General features: G+C 29.9%; 1 protein-coding gene across 1 annotated transcript; it reads right to left on the bottom strand.

Moving 5' to 3' along the window:
• LOC109333721 (haloacid dehalogenase-like hydrolase domain-containing protein 3) lies at positions 11,349–16,032 on the bottom strand. The gene is made up of 6 exons (XM_019569277.1): positions 15,657–16,032; positions 14,743–14,849; positions 13,802–13,910; positions 13,536–13,697; positions 12,386–12,559; positions 11,349–11,611 (listed from the first exon to the last, which is right to left on the bottom strand). Exons 1-6 carry the CDS (start codon positions 15,897–15,899, stop codon positions 11,582–11,584), a joined length of 825 nt encoding a protein of 274 aa, XP_019424822.1. The 5' UTR covers positions 15,900–16,032; the 3' UTR covers positions 11,349–11,581.

Here is a 16,235-nt window from a genome sequence, read left to right as displayed (position 1 = left end):
AGTTCCAAGTTAAAAAAAGATGAAATGAATTGGATATTTATTCATTCAATCTATTAAAATAGATTCATAGATTGGTGAATGATTTTTTATCTTATCTATTACGATCTAAATCTATACACTTGTCACCCCTAAAGACAGGTATTCCATTGGTGGTATTATTTTTTTTGTTGGCTGAACAATTATGTGATTACGTGTGATTTTATTATTGGCTATTTTATCAATTTAGATGTTTTTGTTTATTTGAATGGTTTGTTGACTTGTTCGACGTAGCATGATTAACTGATCTACTTAAAGTTAGATAATATTTTTTGTGTTCGCAGATAATAATGTGTTTGGATGAGTATAAGAAGTACAATATTTAGACTTGTCCCGTTTATTTATTTTAGATTCAGACCTACGTCAATACCAATGGGTCATCTACCACTAAATCTATTCGTATGCAAAATTTAGAAAATATTAAAAATAATTATGAACAATTTATGAAATTGTGTGTTTGTTTCCTATAATATTTTATGTTATTTTAAACAATAAAAGAAGAAAATAATAAATTTAAAAAATAGAATCTAAATGCAAATAAAATTTTCGATTAAATACAGCTTTTTTACTCAAACAAACAAAAAAAATTAAAAATCATTAATGCACCCTTATGATGAATAATTATTTAGTAACAATTCTTTAATCAACATAATATTACATCACAATTATAGATTAATAACATAACATTATAATTATGATAAAAAATTATTTAGCAATAATTGTTATAATATAACATCATAGTTATGAACTAGCAACATAACATCAATGTATATTTATGGATCAACATGATATTATAGTTATGAATTAATAATATAATATCACAATTATGATTACCGTAATATTTTTGTTACAATTATTACAATTATGATTAGCATAATATTAATGTAAGATTACAATTATGTAAGTTAATTACTCATACTTATTCAAGAGCTTGTTTCAAAATCTTTGATACCAAATATATGTAGGTCAAAAAACGTAGACTCATACCTGACCCATTATAAATATTCCTGTGGGTCAGAATACTCATTGTTATCCTTATGCGCTAGCGATAGTTGTCAATATTTTCCTTTTTTTTATTAGTGTATGAGTTGCTTGGAGTACTTTCTTTGATTGATCTTACATAGTACTTTGTGTATTTTATGTGGCATGGTTTTAAAAAAAAAATAATTAAAAATGATATTTTAATCATTTTTATGATTTTATAAAATCAATATTATTTTTACTCATTTATAAATATTGAGGTAATTTTTTGCTCAAAAAGAATGTTCCAACAATTTTCTTGGTTTTATAGAGTCAAATAACTATTTTGACCTATTTAAAAGTATTTCAATGATTTATAGCTTTGTAAAATTATTAAAATGAGTTATGGCGAAAAAAATCATATTTTTAGAGGACTTGAAACTAATTTTGTGCACATTGGAAATTTTTTAATTATAATCAGTATTCACAAAGCTTAATAATTACTAGCAATTTTATTTTTGAATTTTTAAAATCATTTAATTTGTTATTATAAATTCATTTAATGAGTCATGAAGGAATAACAATTAAAAAACATGTGTCAAATGTTACTTGTCGGGCCTTATAATTATAGGTTGTTAAAGTATTTTTAATTGATTTTGTTTTGTGTCATCTATTGGTTAAGTGATTATTTGAGAGGGAGGGTGAGTTTTAGTAAGAATAGTGGTAAGACCGTAAGAGGGAGTCAAGACTAATGATGGAAAAGATTAAGTTATTAATATTGCAGCACACAATACTATTTTAATTAAACTTTACTGCAAAGTCAATATATATAAATGGTTGATTTGCATAATTCTTAAATATTAGGGGTGACATAATTGGGGAGAAATTTAATTTAGTCGCACTAGTTGAGAAAAGTTACAAGAATACATTTAATGTATATACATAAAAGGAAACACGACTATTATTTAATAGAAGAAAAGGTTATGCGTTGAATGGAATACTTTATTTATTTCATGAATATATTAATATTTTATCCCTATATTTTTTTTGTTTGTCTTTATCACACATTTGACTACATTCATTTTTACGAGCAATGAGCTGTTATCCTTAATAATATCTCAAATCAATGATATTAAAATAAAATTATATAAAATAATAAAAAATTATTTTTTTAAACAATATGAATGCATTTATTAGTCTGAGATATAATTTGAAACAATACATCTTTATCACATCTTCACAACTCTCTTTCTTTTTTTACTAGCCACTGATTGGCTCATTGCTCAACATCATGATCTCTAGCATCTAATTTAATAATATAGTAATATTTTTGTATTGTGAATATAAAAATTTATATACAATTAATTTATTATTTATCATTTATTTGGGTTAGACTTCTCTCTATTAATGGAGATAGAAGTGTTGTTTTTCTCTTTAGTTTTAAGTGTAAACTTGTCTTGTTATGGTAGATACAAGGATACAAGTGTTATTACATCTAACTTTTTTCTTTTATTTACATCATTTTTCCTGTCTAGTATTGAAGAGAAGTCTAATTTCATTCATTTATATTACTTTTTTGAAAAGATAATAATAATAATTAAATATAAATAATAAATGATACAATAATACTATATAAAACTTATACAGCATTAGTACATACATTTTTTCCTCTTATTCAAAATTATCTTATAATCCTCATATACCACCAGAAAAATAAAAGCTGCATCAAATTGTATTCACCCACAATACGATTGCAATTTCAATTTGAAAACGAAAAGAATAATCATCAAGATAAAAATCAATTACTCCTAGAAAATTCATTAATAAAAAATTAAAATAACATTTTATTTCCTTTTGACACTCGATATTCTCAATGTCACATACACCATTAAGAAAAAATAGAACCAAGATGATAAAACTTTGCAATATAACACAAAACAAAAACACTACTCATAATTGTCGACACAATTTTATTCACACTAATTATTTGAGAAACATTACATGAAAAGATTGTGTTTCCACATACAATATAATAATTCATGACGCTAAATACTAGAGCTTTAACGTCAGATCTAAGATTCGCAAATCAGGGTTTCCACGATACAAGTTATTATCCCCAATAATGAAATCATTGTTGTTGATGGGTTTATCCAACATGTTTATTAATGGCATAGTACCATCAATTGGAGACATTTTCATTCTCATTTCTTGTTGGATTCTAATAGCCTCTGATGAAAATCGTTGTGCCTGAGATAGTTGTGAAGTACTACCTCGGTTGTTAAAGAGAAAAGAGCTAGAACTTCCACGAGATGCCACTTCAGAAAATGGTGCTTGGAAAACCCTACTATTAGTAAAGTTTCTGGGTTTTTGCATTAGCACTGGCCTATTGAAATTTGGAACTATAGGGTTTGAAATTAACTCTCTCTGAGGATTAATATGATTTGAGAAATATTGCCTTCGCATGGAAGGAATATTTTCACGAGCAACTTGAGAATCAACAATAGCCATGATTTCTCGCAAGTTGGTAAGATATTCAGGACTATGGAAATTGTTTGTGTTGGCCATAGTGGTTTTTAGGTTGGAGAAAAGAAAATAATAACATGTTTTTATAGGTGGAAATGACAATTAAACATTAAATGCATTTATTAGGATACTATTTTATACTTGATTGATAGAATTAACTTGTAGCTCTCAAAACTATTTATTATATTTTCGAAGAAAAGATTTTATCCCATATATATAGATATATATTTCAATTAATATAATATAGTAGTTTTACAGCTCACAAATGGAAAGAATATAAGTAAATTAAATGAATAAAAAACAATTATTGAATAAAAGGAAAATTGTTTATGCATTGAAAAAATATGGAAGAAAATATGAGATAGATGGTAGTTTAATACTATAATAATGATTATCAATATTTTATTTGTGTATATGATTTATAATAGAGTATTATGCCGTCATTTGATATATGTAGTTAATATCATATGATAATAACTCACTTGGTTGTTTTTTTAAAAATAAAAATAAGAAAATAAAGCTTTACTTTAATTTTATTTAATCCTTACCATTTGTGTTTTATTAAAAAAAAAGGCTTAAAAAACTTGTTTTCAAAATTCATATTGTTTATCAAAAAAGATGAGAAGATTTTAGAGGTGCCTATTAAAATATACTATAATGGCTATTAAAATAAATTAAAAATAATGTTAATAATTAATTAATTTCCAAAAATACAATTTCAGCATCTCATCAAAATATTAAAATAATTACTAGGATTCTTTCTCACTTTTTATATTACAGTAGATTTGCTTTCCATATTATTATATATATTTTTCATTTATGATATTCATTTAATTTAATTTATTTATGATATTCATTTAATTTCATTTATTTATGATATAAAACAACAAGAGATGTTTTTTTCTTCTTATTTTCAAAATCTTACTAATAATTGAAGTTGAAACACATATTAATGGTTTAATGGATCGACTATGTTTGAGTTATGGTCGAACCAATGACAATTATTTATACTATATTAAATAAAGGGTCGGATCCTTTCTAATATCCTAAGAATTAAGTATCGAATCTAAATTTTAACATGTGTCATAAAAAAGAATTAAGAGTCCAAGTTTTTTTATTTTTTGAATTTAATATATTAAAAACTTTGAAATTTATTCCTACCATCATATTCGATTACGAGTGTCTAAAAGAGGATCTCATCTCATTAAATAATAAGGATATAATAATTGAGAGAGAAAAAGTGAGACATGATATAAAAGTAACAAATTAATAAAAATTGCAATATGATTTTGAAAATTGGACATGCTTTTTAAGTTTCAGAAAACCAAAATATTTGGCTAACTTCATTTCCATCTTACCTTAATGAAAGAGAACTTTGAGCATTAGTAGTGGATTTCATCTCACTATCCCTAAAATTTATGGATGAACTAGAGCTTGTTTATAGTTAGGAGTTGTCCTTATAAACAAACTCATTCTTATAAACAAACTCGTCCACAGGAGGGACATCGGGAAAAAGAATTAGAAAAGGGACAGAGTGTACATTTTGGTTGGTTGTGAGGTAGGGGCGGGTGGTTGTGGATTGAACTGTATCGGTTGTTAGGCAAAAGGATATCTGATCCAAAAATATAAATAATATTTAGCTCGATTAGTTTATATTCAGGTTTTCAAACTAATTCAATCTCAGGTTTCAACTCGTTTTGATTCAACTTTTAATAATAATAAAATGGTACATTTTATTGTGCATTTTAGTGATCAAACAGGATGGATTGAGGTCATTGTTGTGCTTACACAATCCCAAATACAGCTAGGTTTTGGATAATCTAAACTCATATCAAACTCATACAAAAATGTCTTTTATCAATTAAGTGGATAACTTGTCCTTCAGTATACTCATGTTATATTATTATTATTATTATTATTATAATAATAATAGTAATAATAATATATTTATTATATAATTCAGGTTTGGATTGATTTGGGGTCGAGTATCACCTATACTAAACACAAACACAACATTTTAGATCCGGGAAAACCAGAAACTACTCAAAGCAGATTTTCCCTATTAAATTTGAATTAAATTCAGGTTAAGTTGTCATCTCTATATGAATTCACCTTTAAGTCTAAGAAAGGATCCTTACACATATTTTTATATATCTTATATATACTATATATTATTAAGTGCCAAAATATCATAAAGTAACTATTAATTTTATCGCACTTTGACTCTTTAGTTAATATAATTTATTGGCTAATTGATCATAAATGCTTAATATATGTTAAATAGTCAAATATCACATTCGAAGTGTGTGTGCAGACCAAAACCGGAGGGAAACTGAAACAAGCTAAGTTTCTGGACGAAAATTTTTTAAGTTCAGCACACGAACCGCACTCAAGGAGTTAGACATACTTTGATATCTGCGCTAAGCGCCAGTGCAAAAATGATCATAAATTCAATACCAATTTTGTAAAATTTTAACTTATTACTCAATTCATATTATTGGTTTTATGTTCTTAAATAATAAAACTTGTTAATTGGTCAAATAACACATTTGAAGTGTTTGTGTAGGCTTAAACTTGAGGAATGATCGAAAAAAACTAAGTTTTCAGGCAAAGTTCAACTAGATCAAGCGCATGAACCAAAATCGGCGAATGAGATAACAATTGGTACTTTTGCTTGGCACCACAAGCCATGCTCAGGGATAGAAGGACTTGCACCAAGTGTAATCTCGTGTTGGGCGGATTTTATTACGAATCATAATAATTAGTCTCTGCCTCAAATACATCAAGCGCAAAACATGCGCCAAGTGGAAAAGGGAGGCGCGCTCAATGCAAGATGTGTGCCCAATGTAAGGTTTGCTAATTGGCAAATAAAAGTATAAATACTACATCATGTCATAAACAAGTATAGAGTAAGGGGTTGTCGTATCCACAAGGACTTGCTAGATAATTAGCTTTTCAACTAAAAAATATTATTGTAAGTTGGTTTTAAAAAGAGGTTTGTTTATTTAATGACACAAGTAAATCAAAATTGTAATGATAAAAAGAGTTGGGATTGAACTTCACACTTACTATCTATACACATCTGATTCTTAAAGCATTTCATTCGGTAATGATTATTCTATATAATTACCTCAAAATTACTAAAAACTAATGTCTTAGTCAATTTAATAACTTATACAAAAAATACCTATGTCTGGTGACTTTGATACATAAGAATAAGAAATATGACTTACAAAGTCATGCCCCTATGTCTAGTGATGCAAGCATGTAAGTAGAGTAAAAATGCAATACCTCATTTGTACTAGCCGCCAATGTCTTGGTCTATGCTAGTACTTTATCACAGGTAGATCTATGTTTAGTAACTACAATGAAAAAATTTAGTTTTATGAACTTTCAAGCACATCTTTATGTCTAGTAACACATGCTATTCAACTTGAAAGTTATAAAATCACAATATTAGTTCTACGTCTAGATACCAAAAAGTGAAGCGCATGAAATGGCAAATAAAACAAGTTTATGTGTAGCAAATGTAGTACTGTTTGAGTTATGCAAGTCCAGAATAATGCAAATGATTGGTTTTATGTTCTTAAATAATAAAACTTGTTAATTGGTCAAATAACACATTTGAAGTGTTTGTGTAGGCTTAAACTTGAGGAATGATCGAAAAAAACTAAGTTTTCAGGCAAAGTTCAACTAGATCAAGCGCATGAACCAAAATCGGCGAATGAGATAACAATTGGTACTTTTGCTTGGCACCACAAGCCATGCTCAGGGATAGAAGGACTTGCACCAAGTGTAATCTCGTGTTGGGCGGATTTTATTACGAATCATAATAATTAGTCTCTGCCTCAAATACATCAAGCGCAAAACATGCGCCAAGTGGAAAAGGGAGGCGCGCTCAATGCAAGATGTGTGCCCAATGTAAGGTTTGCTAATTGGCAAATAAAAGTATAAATACTACATCATGTCATAAACAAGTATAGAGTAAGGGGTTGTCGTATCCACAAGGACTTGCTAGATAATTAGCTTTTCAACTAAAAAATATTATTGTAAGTTGGTTTTAAAAAGAGGTTTGTTTATTTAATGACACAAGTAAATCAAAATTGTAATGATAAAAAGAGTTGGGATTGAACTTCACACTTACTATCTATACACATCTGATTCTTAAAGCATTTCATTCGGTAATGATTATTCTATATAATTACCTCAAAATTACTAAAAACTAATGTCTTAGTCAATTTAATAACTTATACAAAAAATACCTATGTCTGGTGACTTTGATACATAAGAATAAGAAATATGACTTACAAAGTCATGCCCCTATGTCTAGTGATGCAAGCATGTAAGTAGAGTAAAAATGCAATACCTCATTTGTACTAGCCGCCAATGTCTTGGTCTATGCTAGTACTTTATCACAGGTAGATCTATGTTTAGTAACTACAATGAAAAAATTTAGTTTTATGAACTTTCAAGCACATCTTTATGTCTAGTAACACATGCTATTCAACTTGAAAGTTATAAAATCACAATATTAGTTCTACGTCTAGATACCAAAAAGTGAAGCGCATGAAATGGCAAATAAAACAAGTTTATGTGTAGCAAATGTAGTACTGTTTGAGTTATGCAAGTCCAGAATAATGCAAATGAGAACCAAAGCAACTTATTCTAATATCATGCAATAAGGTGATCAAACTTAAAGCAAACATAAAGTAAATACAAAACTCAAATATAATCAAAACTTCATGAATAAATGTTGAAGAAACGTGTATACATGAAGCTCATTTTACATTCAATCTCAATAAGGATTTTATCCACTCATGCTCACAAGGCGTAAGTAGGATATGGATAAAACATAACTCATGGGGTGGTAGAACCATATACAAATGAGTGTATTTTAACTCCTCTAATACTTACACCTTGATCTCATGACTAAAATGAGCTAAACTACCTTAGAAACTCAGAAAAGAAGTATTACAAATAAATATTACAAAGTGTATGTCCTTTGGTTTAAGTTGGAACTCCTTAAATAGTATTCTAATATTGTCATATGTGCTCAGCACACCTCCCACTGGCCTACAGTGACCTTTCAATGCACCAAATTGCGCTTAGTGCAATGAGTTTTGTTCATTTTGAAGATCCGACCGTTCACATTGAAGCCCCGTCAGTTAGGAATAACATATCAAAATTTCAGTTTGATCCAACAGTGAACGAATGAGTTATCATGATTTTACTCCGGCATGTCATGGTTGAATTCTTGTTTTTGTTCAGCACTTATCTTTTTTGCCAAAATTGATCCGGATTAAACCTACAAAACACTAATGAGGTTAGATTTGGTCATTTACACAAGTTTTAATCATGTATTAATATAATTTCATTTATTTTAGTTGATTAAGTAGTTAAAATGTTGTAAAAAGAGTGTATAAAATGTGACAAATTTGACACTTAACAAAGGTGGTGCGCTGGAAAGTGGAGCTTAGCTAGGTGAAGTGATGTGCTTAGCGTAAGGCAGTGCGCTGAGGGTGGAAGCCAGTTTTCAGACATTATTGAATGGATTTAACTTAGGTTTATTAAGTACACTTCGAGCAATACACTTGTAATACAACAATTTCTTAGTTTTTAGGCGAGTTTAGCTTCCTTGGAGTTATGGAAGAAAGGTGTAAGCACTAGAGGAGCTAGTCCATGCTCATTTGAGTGGTAATTCATCATCTATGAGTTGTGTTCTCTCTTAATTTTGGTTGCATTTAGTTACCATGAGTAGCTAAGTTCTTTATTGTTGCGATTGAATGTAATATGAGCTTGATATATGCATATTGATTCGGTTTTATGCTAATTCATTATGTTTTGAATTTTTGGAGTTGAATATGTGCGCTTAATGCTTACTTTGAGTTTGACCATTTGATTGTATGAATTTTGAAAATAATTCTCGGAGAAATCCTTGTTATAATTCTAACTTTATTCAACTCATCAATTGGTATAAGTGTTAGATATATATTTATATCAAATTGTTACTTTATGCATGTTGTTGTGTAGAGGATCTAATCCATGCTCATTAAAGTGGTAATTTCTCACTCATCAGTTGTATTTTCTCTCTTTTGCATTTATGAGTAGCTAATTTTCTTCTTGTTGAGATTGAATGTAATATGAGCTTGATGTGTGCATATTGATTCGATTTTATACTAATTCCTTATGTTTTGATCCTTATGTGTTATGTATGTGCTTATTACTTGCTTTAAGATTGATCACCTTGTTGTAGGAATTGTTGATGAAAATATTGGAGAAATTCTTGTTGTAAATCTGACTTTATTCAATTCATCAATTTGGTCTAATTTCTAGACATAGATTTATATCATTTTGTCACTTCATGCATGTTGTTGTTTTGGTTACTAAACACAAAGTTATTCTTCAACTAAATAACTCCCAAACTTGTTTAAATAAACTATCAAATATAGAGGTATGTTAGCGGTTCATATATTTTCATCTTGTTAAATTAGTTGTTGGACATAGAATTATTTTGATAAGCTACTAATATAACCAATACGTTGGTAATTAGTATATTCAAGGTATTGCATTAAAACTCAATTTCGCATGCATATACTATACACATAAAGAGGTATGTTTTGTGAATCATAAATCTTCATCTTATGTGTAAAGTTACTAGACATAGAGGTATATTTTGTGAATCATAAATCTTCATCTTATATGTAAAGTTACTAGAGAAATTCATTGCAAGAGCTACTAAACATTGACTAAGACATTAATTTTTAGTAATTTTGAGGTTTCTTGTGTGAATGAATCTTAGCTAGGTGAATTAGTGTTTTCTAGTCAAGTGTATAATAAAAATGATTAGAAATTTCAATTCAAACGTTTTACCCAAATAGTCAATTAATTACTAAACAACCAACAAAATTCATTTGAAAATAACTTATAATAACAATTCTTAGTGGAAAGACTAATATTCAATAAGTTATTTTGGTTTAGATAACCCTTTTATACTTATTAATAACTGTTTAATATTTTATTAACCAAATTTTCAGTTATATTAAGATCTCTGGTGAATGCTCAGTAGTGCAATAATGTATTGGAATATAAATTGAAATAAACCAAATCCTGAAATAGAACATTTTGAAATTGAAAATACTTGACAACGACACTGAGTTTATGTTCCATCTGAATAGCGGTCCAAAGAGAGGTTTGTCACCTCTCTCGAAGCTCTATATGAAGAAAAAAAATAGCATGACCCATTATGCTCAAAACTAGGGTCCTTTTACTATTCTCTAAATTAAGAGAAGATCATGTTAATAACTATTGGTATAAGCACCGCCCACAAGGATCATCTGTCTCCAACCATATTTCATTCTCTGTCTTAAGCCTATCATATTTTATCACATGAATAAAATAAAATTTTTAAAAACAACAAATAACAAAAAGTCACATTTTGATTGGCTTGAGATATGAAATAGGACATCGTTAGGAACATGTAACCCTCATCCTAAGCACCACAATCCTCTGGGTGATAAAATGGAACTGAGATCTTATGTCCCAAAAAAACATATGTCCCCTTGTCTCTAGAAAATAATATTATACTCAATAATATAAAATTGTTAGTGTGTAACTTTTCTGCAACTAAAGAAATAGGGGCAGAGTTAGGACAGCCAATCTGTATCCGGAAAAATGACATGTCCTCCTAAAAGTGTTACTGTATATCTTATGAAGGAAATAGAAAATTTAAATTCTCACATAGGAATGTTTTTGTCCTTTTTTCTCAATATTTTTAGACTCAGTTTAGCAATACACTTGGAGATATAATGAAAATATAGGGATGAGTTTTTTATATAATGTTTCATATAAATTCCTTTTTCTCTTTTAGTATCCTCTCCTAATTTTAACATAAGCTTTTTGGAATACACTGATATTTGGAAAATTATATGCTCCTACCTTAAACCTTACATTCTGGTTTTACAAGATACAGACTCAAATCTCTTTCATACATACAACTTAATAACTAAAGCCAGGACTCTACAAATGCATCAAAATCTTCAACTTATTGCAAAGACATAATGTTTCAGACCTGAACCCCAATCCTCTGAGCTACCTGCATCAGCAAAGTAGTCAATCATTTGTGTATGCACAGAAACCTCAATAAAACTAGTGAAATATTTTTTTTTTCAAAATCATGAACAGTTAGCAACTTAGCATAGTAATAATGCTGATATAAAGTTATAAACATAAGAACATTTATCAGTGTTAAGATGTTCATTTTTGGACTTGTTGGGTGCACCAAGTTACAAACTGCATGTAGATATACCTAAATTGAACAGTTGTGTGTAATAAACATCACTAGTCTTCATCTTTCCCTTGGTTTAGTGCCCTTTTTTCTTAAAAAACTTTGATGTCTGGTTACATATTTTAATTTATAAATCTTCTTTTAATTTATAAGTAAATATATTAAAAGAAGGGCAACAACAAGACATAGCATGCCTTACCAGCAAAATATGTATGGCAGTGTTTCTTTCTCCCTATATTAGTTAGGGGATAACATTGTATTTGCAGTTTCTTAATGCTTTTCCAGTGTGACTTAAAAGAAGTTAAAGTTTCTCATTGAAAGAACTCCATTTTAACCCTTTCTTTTAGTTTGAGAGGATTTTTCTTTTCCTCATTTGGAAAACTACTGGGAATTTGGAATCTATAGAGAATAAGAAATTGGCATGTGGGGAATCAAATCCCCCATTCAACCGAAGCTCCCTGATTCTTTTCATTCTCCCCTAGTTGAACTCGACTACTTACCCTCTATTCTCTTCAATAAAAATTCCTTTTGAATTCAGAAAGAGATGAAGATATTAGATGAAGATGTTAAAATTTAATATACCTCTTTAAAGGAGTGAACATCACTTCCCCAGAGCCAAGCATCACATCCAGCATCTCTGGCACCCCATATATCATTTCTACGATCATCCCCGACATGAACAGCATCCTCAGGTTTCACACCCAACATGTCACATGCTTTAAGAAATATAGTTGGATTTGGCTTCTCTGCTGCAACCTATTTAGCAAAGGCATAACCAACCATGAACATACACATATTGTAAGAGAAAAATAAGGGTGACCCAGCGCACGAGGCTCCTACTTAGTGGGGTATAAGAAGAGTTGATATATTCAGTCTTACTCTCACAAGTGAAGAGGTTGTTTACAAGATTTGAACCTATGACCTCTACGTCACAAGACAATCAACTTTACTAAATAAAAAGGAAAAATATATAATTACAAAACTTCAATAAACATCATGCTCGACTCAAATGCACGCGAACTCAGATGCATCTAAGATTTAACTAAGAACTTAACAATTTAAACAATTGTCAAGAGGATGTCAGAGGATAATTGCCAATTCCTGAAACTTGATATAGGCAATATAGCATGCAACACAAAATCCATGCTATAATGCCAATGCATTTAGAACTAGAAGTTCTTATCTTATTTTTAGCCATTAAATTTCCCTGTATGTTTTCACCAAATTTACTTCAGTTTACCATATTTTCATGGAATACTTATAGTGGTGGCCGAGCAATTTTCTGTAAATTCATTGTTTCAACTACTTTCAAATGTAAGCATGTTTGGTTCAATGTGGGGGAGCTCTATGCAGTATTTACTCCAGAATCATCTTGATTTGCTTCTACCCTCCAATGTGATTTTGAAAAACACATGGGATGAGCCCACTGCTAAAAAGAGACATGCTACACTTGAAAGATAAATTTTAGCAATAAATTACAATACAAATAAAGATATTATGCTTTCAATATCTTTATCTTTTTATTTTGCATTTGTTCTTTTAATCTTAGCATGTTGCTGTAAGATTTCTGAAAGAAAAAAAAATCATGTTCATGGTACTTTATCGTGAATGACATCATTGACATGAATACATCAATACAGCAAGTTACATACATCAATGGAGGATAGCTGAAATTCTAATAAGCTAAACTGATAGAACAAAATGCAGAAAAAGAAAAGAGCAATTTTCTTACCTCAGCTGATACTGCTACTGCATCAAACCAATTATCACAGTTTAATGCCTGCAAGAGAGGCCTTAATCTAGTGTCAAAATTTGACACTATGGCCAACTTGACACCTGATTCTCTAAGAGCTCTAAACACTTCTTCAGATTCCGGATCGCAGAGATGCCATGCCTATGTATGATAGCCAGGCAAAAATATCAAAACCCAACCTAAATTATGAAACAAAACAAAGAATTATTGTACATTTTTTTAAATGTAACTTTAAGTTCCCTGACCTTGTCTGTTATATAGTAGTTATAAACCTCTTCAAAATACTGAGAATCTGAACAGCCAGTGGAATAACTAACTATATATTGCCAGAAGGGCCGGCCATCATTAACATATCTGCAAGTACAAAAAAACGAAGAATCTATGAATATTACAAAAGATGACAGCAGTAAGTGTTTTACAGATATGCTTAAGGAATTACTTTTTTGCAATTTAGTTGCAATTAATATAAAGGCTCTGAGAAGGATGACAAACATTTCGTTCGAAATTTTACTTAAACAATAACATCTTATAGGCCAGTGCATACTATGATACTACTAAGGTGTTCTTAAGAGAGAAATAACACAGAACATACATCCGGATCCGGTAACATTAATGTTTAAAGGTGCATACATGTGCCTATGTAAAGCTGTATGCAAACCATATGTTGCTTGTCATGTTCTTTCATTGAACCATAGTCTCTGTTTCTAGAACACAGGAGTTTGATAATAAAATAGTAAGTGCCAAGATAAGTAGCTATTCCGGTTCCCTGGCTCGGATGATTTGTGCTCAAAATGTGTTCATTAATTAAAATGCTTACATTACACCATGATCCTTTCAGAAGTACGCAGCTGAGGAAGAACATTCATTCTGAGCTAATTAAACATAACAACATATTAAGATTTATGAATTAATAACTGCATGGTTTGAAGAAATATTGCTCAAATTACACCAACAAACCCGCAAACAAACTGTAATGTACCAAACCATGGTACTTTTATGATACTACTTGTAGCTGTACCATTCAATATATGCTACATCAACATTGTAGGTTGTCATTGTCACCCTTTAAATAAATTTTAATGCTATAGTTAATATGGCACACATTTACAGATATGAAATAGTACCAAGTTTAAAGATAGTTGGGAATATTAATAAAATAATTAAAAGCAAAGGGACTAAATGTTACCTGAGACGAGATTTACCCCAAGGTTTACTATAAGCTCTTCTATATCTATGCAATATCTCATCCTCCGAATACTCCACCCCATATTTCTCACCAATCTCCCTATATATCTATAACAAATTAGAAAAACTTCGATTAATAAATTTGGTGTCAAAAATTCAAATTTTAACAATAATAAAATATGAAAGGACATCTTTTGGCCCATGACAATGAAACAGAAGTTGGGCTCTAATATCTAACTCAACCCTGACTCATAGGATGAGGGTTGTCTAAGCTTTATAAACAACGGTTTGACCCTTAGTCACGTGAGACACAATAATCTTCGGTACGAGTACGTAATACGCAATAAGCTACCCATCTATGCTAGGGAGTATATTACGCTAGTTAACTTCCCTTTACATTTTGGTTGTTACCCTTTTTTTTTTATTACTAGTGAAATTGACACATCATATTTTAAAAATAAATAAAGACTAATTAACTAAATAATTTCATTTACTTTTAAACAAGCCCAATTTTATGGTTTCCTTTTCTTCTTCTCCCCTATCCATCACCCTCATTCTCATATGTAATTGGAATTGCAATGTTGGAGCTATGATGGCTTGAAGCCCGGGATGAGGAAGATGACATATTCGATGATGGTTCGCTTGAGACTGAGTATGAATACGTGAATCAGGACGTATTAGTTGATAAAAGAATAGTCGAATTAGTACCCATTTGCAGTCCACCGGCCAAACTAGTGAATCTGGTTTCTATGGTTCGACCACATTTCAATCCATTTGAGACTTATCTTAAGATACCCCTCGCTCGCACCCTAGTGATGTGTGACTTACTTTCCAACAACTCCGAGCATATATAAGCAAAAAACAAAGAGACCCAAAATACTGAAATTCAACATGCATTGCATGGAAGCAAAGTACCTGAGCCGTGGGTTGAGAAGGTATGAGAAGGGTACCAACAACATCAACAAGAAGGGCCTTATGTGTAATTTCACCATAAATGGATCTTCTATAATCAACATAATCCTTCAATCCAAAGAAGCTATCTAGTTCAATAGTAGCATCAGCAGTAGTGGAATAAGAGGAACAATAATTTCTCCATTTGGAAGAAGCTTCAGTAATAATAGTGACTAGCTTGGTTCTTGAAGAAGCCATTAGAGCCATAATCTTTGTTTGTCAGGTCACATTTGAAGAAGATTAAATAGCTTGTTTATGGTTTGTTGGTACATAGAAAACGATATTGGCATTTGGGAAATAGAGAATAAGAAGAAAATAATTAAATGAAAGGAAAGGCACTGAATCTGATTTGACTAGGATAGGAATACCTAAGATATTATAATATATGACAAAAATAATATTTCAATGGTACAGATTTTTATTTTTTTTAAATTAAATATTTTAAAAAAATAACCTCTCTTACATTTTCAATACCGGAAAGGAATCCCTTTCGGATAGGAGTGTTTACGAGAGAGAGAGGATTTATTTGTGATAATTTTATAA

Source organism: Lupinus angustifolius, chromosome LG19 (genome assembly GCF_001865875.1).
Source record: "Lupinus angustifolius cultivar Tanjil chromosome LG19, LupAngTanjil_v1.0, whole genome shotgun sequence".
NCBI classification, from domain to species: Eukaryota; Viridiplantae; Streptophyta; class Magnoliopsida; order Fabales; family Fabaceae; genus Lupinus; species Lupinus angustifolius.
Note: the sequence above shows the minus strand (reverse complement) of the source record. Positions and strands in the feature narration are given on the sequence as shown.

Coding starts and splice junctions, on each gene's coding strand:
- LOC109333721 (XM_019569277.1), bottom strand. CDS start 15,899: ATGGCTCTAATGGCTTCTTCAAGAACCAAGCTAGTCACTATTATTACT. Junction 13,911..14,742: donor TGGGGTAAATCTCGTCTCAG/GTAACATTTAGT, acceptor TTGTACTTGCAG/ATATGTTAATGATGGCCGGC. Junction 13,698..13,801: donor ACTACTATATAACAGACAAG/GTCAGGGAACTT, acceptor TATCATACATAG/GCATGGCATCTCTGCGATCC.